The sequence below is a fragment of the Nicotiana sylvestris genome, chromosome 7 (assembly GCF_000393655.2).
Source record: "Nicotiana sylvestris chromosome 7, ASM39365v2, whole genome shotgun sequence".
Taxonomy (NCBI): domain Eukaryota; kingdom Viridiplantae; phylum Streptophyta; class Magnoliopsida; order Solanales; family Solanaceae; genus Nicotiana; species Nicotiana sylvestris.
The window spans coordinates 125,901,117-125,909,213 of NC_091063.1; the positions used below are offsets into that span (position 1 = coordinate 125,901,117).

Here is an 8,097-nt window from a genome sequence, read left to right on the forward strand (position 1 = left end):
TCACTTGATCTTGGCCGAGCTCTTTCAATAAAAATCTCCATTGCTTGATGGCTATCTGGAAATTGGTTTCATTTCTAAACCCGGGGATCTTGACTTTCCCAAATTCCACATGATGGTTGACCCGTGTGGGGTTTGGCCTTTTCCTATATTATTTTGCCTTTATGGTCATTTGACTTTGATTTCCTTTATTTTCAAGAGTTTTTTACTCTGGAGCATCAGCCATCATGGCCAGTCAAGGTCGACTCGATGCACGTGCTGAGGCTGGGTGCTTTTCTTGAATTTTAGCTTTTTGTCAGACAAAAACCCTGTAAAACCAAAATTGCTATCTTTTCTTTGTATTAGTTTCGGACGAGAATTAGACCGAAAGGGATTCAAAGAAAAGTAAACAACGGACATGATAATGAATTTAAATGAGAAGTATCCCTTTCGGAGAAAGGAAAGAAAGACTTATCTAGAGTGCATGTAGACTTCAGTAGACATGACATGCTTCTTAGACTGGATACCCGATTTGTGCAAACCATCTAATTCTCATAAACCCATCGTAACCCATACCTCAAAATCGAGAGACCTTGCCAGGATTCTATTAGTGTCGATGGTTGTAAGGGATCCCTTTTTCGATCAGTGACGCCCTTTGTGGGTTTTCACCAACTGACCTCTTTCATTTCTCTTCTCATCGTCGCCTTGTAGTGCTCTTTGCGAGTTTTCACTAACAAGGCTCTCTCATTTTCATTTTCTCTGCTCACCATCGCTTTACGGTGCCCGTGTGGGTTTTCACCAATAAGACTCTCTCATTTCATTTCTCTCATTTGATTGTATCCAATCCAAGTAAACAACATCCTCCCATTTTGAACATCTTTACCAATTGATCAGAAGGACTTTAAATAGGATTTAGGGTAAAGAGTTTGGATTGGATTACAACTTTAGAACCTTTCAAGAGAACCGTCACCGAACCATTATAAATTCTGCCCCAGTTTCAACTTTTGGGGAAATGTGGATTTTTGTTTTGGTATGACTGAACCCCAGAGAGAGGCTACCTACGTATCCTTTCGGAATCAAGTCGAATGTAGTTCAGGAAACTTTGTTTTTCACTTTCTTTTTGTTTTTGTTGTTTTGTTTTCTTTTTTTTTCCAGAACATTTCGGGTTCCAAAGAGGGTAATCAAAGAAAGGTAACCGACTCAAAGTGTTTGCAAAGGGTTAACAGTATTTGGGTAGCGAGAATGAAAGGCTTCGTCATCCCAATCGGAGAATATCTGTACCGCAGAAGGGTTAAACGTAATACCTTTTGACTGTATCTGCACTGATGGCTGTTTCAGGGCCATTTCCTTCAATGTCTCCCAAGTACAACGCCCCTTTTGGCAACAATTTTCTTATAATGTACGGACACTTCTAGTTCGGAGCGAACTTTCTTTTTGCTGCCTTGTGATGCGGGAGAATACGTCTCAAAACGAGTTGCCCCACTTCAAAGTTCCTAGGCCGCACTTTGTCGTTGTAGGCACGGGCCATTCTTTGTTGATACAACTACCCATGGCAAACTGTGGCCATCCGCTTTTCATCAATTAGGGTTAACTATTCTAGGCAGGTCTTGACCCATTCATTGTCCTCAATCTCAGCTTCCATAATGATTCAAAGAGACAGAATTTCAACTTCTACGGGTATTACGACTTCAGTGCCATAATCCAATAGATAGGGTGTTGCCCCAACTGATGTGTGCAAAGTGGTGTGATAACCCAACAATGCAAAAGGCAACTTTTCATGCCATTATCTAGAACTTTGGATCATTTTCCTAAGGATCTTCTTGATATTCTTGTTCGCTGCTTCAACAGCACCATTAGCTTTGGGTCGATAAGAGGTAGAATTTTGATGCGTGATCTTAAATTGTTCGCATATCTCCCTCATCAAATGACTGTTCAAATTTGCAGCATTATCTGTAATGATAGTCTTAGGAATACCAAAACGACAGATAATGTTGGAATGCACGAAGTACACCACTGCTTTCTTGGTGGCGGGTTTGAGAGTGACTGCTTCAACCTACTTTGTGAAATAGTCAATGGCAACTAAAATGAATCTGTGCCCATTTGAAGCTTTCAGCTCGATTGGCCCAATGACATCCATACCCCAAGCAACAAACGGTCACAGTGCCGACATAGGATGCAATTCTGAAGGCGGTGCATAAATTAGGTCACCATGTACCTGACACTGATGACACTTTCAGACAAAACTGAAGCAATCATTTTCCAGGGTCATCCAGTATAACCTGCTCGAAGGATTTTCTTTGCAAGGATGTATCCATTCATATGGGGTCTGCATACTCCTGCGTGCACTTCATTCATGATTCTTCCAGCCTCTTGAGCATTCACACATCTTAAAAGGTTCAGATCTGGAGTCCTTTTATTCAAGACTTCTCTGCTCAAGAAGAAACCACTAGTGAGCCTTCTAATGGTTCTCTTTTGGTCTCCACTGGCTTGCTCAGGATATTCCTTTGTTTTCAAAAATCTTTTGATATCATAATACCATGGCTGAACATATGGTTCCATCTCAGTCGTATTGCAATAACCATGTCTTTCTTGGGTTTGGATTTCCAATGGGTCAATGTGGACGTTGCCTAGATACGACAACATCGAGGCCAAAGTAGCTAGTGCATCGACTAACTCATTGTGAAACCGAGGAATGTACCTGAACTCGACGGATTTAAACCACTTGCTAAGATCTTCCACATGTTTCCTGTGTGGAATAAGCTTGATATCCCAAGTTTTCCATTCACCTTGAGCTTGTTGAATAATCAAGTCAAAATCTCCCATAATTAACAATTCTTCCACATCCATGTCAACTGCCATATTCATACCTATAATGAAGGCTTTATACTTAGTAGTGTTGTTTGTACAAAAGAACCAAAGCCGTGCTATGGCCGGGTAGTGCTGACCAGTGGGCAAAATCTAAATTGCCCCAATCCCACCACCTTTTGCATTCGTAGCTCCACCGAAGAACATTTTCCAAGAATTGGTGTCTTCTGGGTTACCTCAACTGAATTTACTTCCTCCTCCGGAAAGTAGGTACTCAAAGGATGATATTCATCATCAATAGGATTCTCAGCTAGGTGATCCGCCAAGGCTTGAGCTTTCATCACCGTGCGGGTGACATGGACTATGTCAAACTCGGTGAGCAGGATTTTCCATTTTGCTAACCTCCCTATAGGCATCGGTTTTTGGAATATGTACTTCAAAGGATCCAATCTGGTTATGAGATAGGTGGTATAGGCCAACAAATAATGCCTAAGCTTCTGAGCGACCCAAGTTAAAGCACATCAAGTTCTTTCCAACAAAGTGTATTTGGCTTCATAACTAGTGAACTTCTTGCTCAAATAGTATATGGCTTGTTCTTTCTTCCCGGTCACATCATGTTGCCCGAGAACACATCCAAAAGAATTCTCCAACACTGTCAAGTATAAGAACAAAGGCCTTCTAGGCTTGAGTGGAACCAACACTGGAGGATTCGACAAATATTCTTTGATTTTGTCGAAAGCTTCCTGACACTCATCTGTCCATCTAATCGCCGCATCTTTCTTCAACAACTTAAAGATGGGCTCACACGTGGAAGTCAACTGAGCAATGAACCTACTGATGTAATTCAACCTTCCTAATAGACTCATAACCTCTTTCTTGGTTCTCAGAGGTGGTAAATCCCGAATAGACTTTATCTTTGTTGTATCTAACCCGATGCCTCTCCGACTGACTATAAACCCCAAAAGTTTCCCAGATGGTACTCCAAATGCACATTTAGATGGATTCAACTTCAAGTCATACTTACGCAGATGCTCAAAGAACTTTCTCAAATCTCGCACACGGTCATCCTACGTTCTGGATTTAATTATCACATCATCCACATACACCTCAATTTCCTAGTGCATCATGTCATGAAAAATGGCGGTCATAGCTCTCATGTAAGTTGCCCCGACGTTCTTTAAATCAAACGGCATGACTCTGTAATAGTAAGTACCCCAAGGTGTGGTGAAAGCCATCTTTTCTGCATCTTCTTTATCCATCAAGACCTGATGATACCCAACATAACAATCCACAAAAGACTATCTCATGTTTGGCACAATTGTCAACAACGATATGGATATTTGGTAATGGAAAGTTATCCTTGGGGATTGCTTTGCTCAAATCCTGATAATCAACACACACTTAGGTTTTCCCATCTTTCTTTGGCACTGGGACTACATTAGCCAACCATGTGGTGTATCGGACCACTCGGATCACACCCGCTTTCAACTGTTTGGTGACTTCCTCTTTGATCTTATCGGTGATGTCTGTTTTAAACTTTCTCTATTTTTGTTGGACAGGGGGATAACCGGGGTAAGTTGGCAATTTGTGCACCACTAAATCAACACTCAATCGTGGCATATCATCATAGGACTAGGCAAACTCGTCTTTGAATTCGAACAAAAGTTGGACCAATGCTTCCCTAGTTCTTTCATCAGCGTGAATGCTTATCATGGTTTTCTAGACCTCTTCCGAACTACCCAGATTAATCGACTCAGTTTCATTTAAGTTAGGCTTAGGCTTATTCTCAAATTGTTCCAGTTCTCGGTTTATTTCCCTAAAAGCCTCATCTTCATCATATTCTGGTTCTTGATTCATTATTTCATAGTTAGATAGCATGTTAGAATCTGGGCATGAAGTTCACAAGCATGTCATGTTATTTAAGTCCGCATTATTAGAACGGGATTCTTGCCTGACTAGGAACGGAGTAGCCTTCCAATTTTGAAGTTTGGCATCTGGCCCCATATACTGCACTTCAGCAGTGCTTGAGCCTTCACCTGGCTGGACCATATGAGCCTCATATAACATTTGCCTCATTTCCCCATGGATATCCTCAATTTCTTCAACTGTGAAAGCCTCCTCTTCATCTTCTATGTACCTTGGCTTAACAGACGTTATGGCGAGATGCGGGACCGGCTGAGGTAGAACCCACCCATCGTTCTTATGTTTATTAGCCCATTTTACGTCAGCTTCTATAGCTCAGAAACTGACACCAAAGAAGTTCTTACTGGCAGTCAAAGTGATAGGCTTTGTAGTGCCTTGCAAAGATGCCCCGAGCCCTTTCCCGGGTTTGTATCCATGTTTGATAATTTCACCGTCGACCATGATTGACGTGCTTAATAAGAAGGGTTGAGGACACGGGGTTCCTTCCTCACACTGGTCGGCTACCACGATCTCAAAAGCTTGGTAGACTATGTGCTCACTACCTTTCCTAGCCTCCAAATACGGTACGGATGGATCCCTGTAGATTGATTGCTCATTTTCTCCGTGGACCACGATTTCCTGGTTTTCATGTTCAAACTTAACCATTTGGTGGAGAGTAGAGGGTACGACCCCTGCCGCATGGATCCAAGGCCTTCCCAAGAGAAAATTGTAGGAGGTATCCATGTCCAAAACCTAAAATGTTACTTTAAATTCCATCGGCTGATGGTTAGGATCAAATTAATCTCCCCTATCGTGTCCCTTTTGACGCCGTCAAATGCTCGCACACAAACATTATTGGGCCTAATCCGTTTAGTCCTAATTTCCATTCTCTGTAGGGTCGAGAGAGGGCAGATGTCAACCCCAGATCTGCCATCCAACATAACTCTTTTCACGTAGTATCCTTCACACTTAACGGTCAAATGAAGAGCTTTGTTATGGGAAACCCCTTTTGGTGGCAAGTCATTTCTACTGAAGGAGATCTGGTTGACTTCACAAAATAGTTCCACCATTATTTTCAATTGCTCAACCGTGGTATCGACATGAACATATGCTTCATTGAGCGTCTTTATCATCACCTTCTAATGCTCATTCGAGCTTATCAACAGGGACAAAAGTGAGACCTAAGAGGGGGACTTCCTGAGTTGATCAATCACAGTGTAATCCGAGGTTTTCATTTTTTGGAAGAATTCCTCTGCCTCTTCAGCACTAACTGGCTTTTTAAGAGAAAAACGCTTCTGTTTGGTCTTGTCCAATTCTTCCAAGTTAAGGTACTTTCCAGATGGGTTTGTTTCATTCACATCCCCCATGATTTCCTTTCCCTTGTACGTTACCACTGCTTTATTGTAGTTCCAGGGGACGACAGTAGGGTTTTTCATGGGGTTCTGTGGTGCGCGACTGATAACCACAAGCTCAGTCAGCCTAGGTAAAATTACCGTCCCCCGCATCACATAATCCCCTTTGGTACGTACATCTTTGGTACCGTAAGTGTGACCTTGTTTTGCTTAAAACTTTTGGGAGGACTCAACATAAACTGTTCTTTTTTGAGGGCCGTGGGAACATATAGAACGACATCTTTAGGGGGTGCTGCCTCTGTCTTGGTTTCCACAACCTTTTCTATGATTTGAGGAGCGAAATTGTCATAACGCAAACCGATGGGCCGCGACTAGAACCTGGTACCTTACTCAACCGAGTACCAACTTAATGTATCTTTCTTATTACATCATCATATACACGTGACATACGGGCCTAATAGGCTAACATGATCCTTTATAAACTCAAAACATAGGCCGACAAGACCGTACAATCTTTCACGTACAAGACATATGTCTACAAGCCTCTAAGAGTATATAAATATCATAAAGGTCGGGACAGAGTCCCGCCATACCAAGCAATACACGTCTAAATCATACTAACCAAACACGCAACTTCGAAGCAAATGGAGCGCACCAAAATCTTCCGCTGAGCTGATAGCCTACTTGGAGGGCTCTCGACCCGTCTATCTAGACCTGCGGGCATGAAACGTAGCGTCCTTAAGCAAAAGGGACGTCAGTACGAATAATGTACTGAGTATGTAAGACACATAAATAAGTACATAACAGACATGGAAGAAATATAGAGTAATTGACTCAACCTGTATGTCTGGATAACTCTATAAATTATAAATTACTTTTAGGTTATGCATATGCGTATGAATGTCATGTCGTGCATAGGTACATGTTTCATAACATCATCAGCCTATAAGGGTTTCCCATCATATCATATTGGCCACTATGGGCAAAATCAACATCGCATACCAGCTGATCAGGTGGTGATGCGTATATAATGCCATAACCTTTTCCATATCCCCTATACATATATATACATACATATATACACGTATATAATGCCGTTTGAATCATATTTCAGCCACTGTGGGCAACATCATCATCATATACCAGCTGAGCAGGTGGTGGTGTGTATATAACGCCGTAACCTTTTCCCATATTCCATGTACATATATTTACATATATACGCGTATATAACGCCATATGGTCATAGGTCAGTGCACATGTATGAAATGCATGAAAAATACGTAATAATCTCAATATTCCTTCCGGATAAATTTATCCAACTGCGTATTATTCCGAGACCCATGAGCAGAAGATAATAATATTTTTCATGGGGAATCAAGAATATAGACACCCCTACTATTTCTATGAATAGAGTAATTTATAGAAACTGTGTATTTGCTTGTTTCTTCAGTATAATCTGGACCATGCCAAAAGAAAGAAGGAAGGGCCTTAACATACCTGTTCCTTGAATTATTTGAACGAAATGAAGCTTTCTGCTTCTGCAGAATATGAACGAAACCTACTTTTGGACTGAAACGAAATTGTTTTCTGTTTTGTGAACCAAAGAATGGATTTAAGTTCTTTAAATTCAGTTGTAGTAAGGACTTACGACCAATCTAGCTGTTAACGACCACTCATCAATGTCACGGGCAACTTTATCTCATTGACAATATGAAGTACTAGATTATACAGTATATTAAGAGACAAGAAACAGACATGGAGTGAACTCAAAAAAATGTGGAGTAACATACTAAACAAGAAAAGAAACCTACACCTATATTTAATGAGTCATTAAATTACTTTACATGTTACATTGCCACACAAGCATATATGACTATGAGTCATATGCTTGAATGGTGGCATAATGCTACGTGGGGAGTAAGGTTGGGTTATTTTATTATTTTTTTTTATCCATTTATTAGTTAATCGGGTAATGTTTCGTTACCCGGTAATTAATCTATTACCCGTATAATTTAGATATTATCATAAATTACTTAAAATTCTATTTATTTTTAAAATACTT

General features: G+C 40.8%; 1 protein-coding gene across 1 annotated transcript; it reads right to left on the bottom strand.

Moving 5' to 3' along the window:
- Positions 1 to 1,759: 1,759 nt before the first annotated feature.
- On the bottom strand, positions 1,760 to 2,835 carry LOC138873740 (uncharacterized). The gene is made up of 2 exons (XM_070152217.1): positions 2,311 to 2,835; positions 1,760 to 2,029 (listed from the first exon to the last, which is right to left on the bottom strand). The coding sequence occupies exons 1-2, from the start codon at positions 2,833 to 2,835 to the stop codon at positions 1,760 to 1,762; spliced, it is 795 nt and encodes a 264-aa protein (XP_070008318.1).
- Positions 2,836 to 8,097: the final 5,262 nt, after the last annotated feature.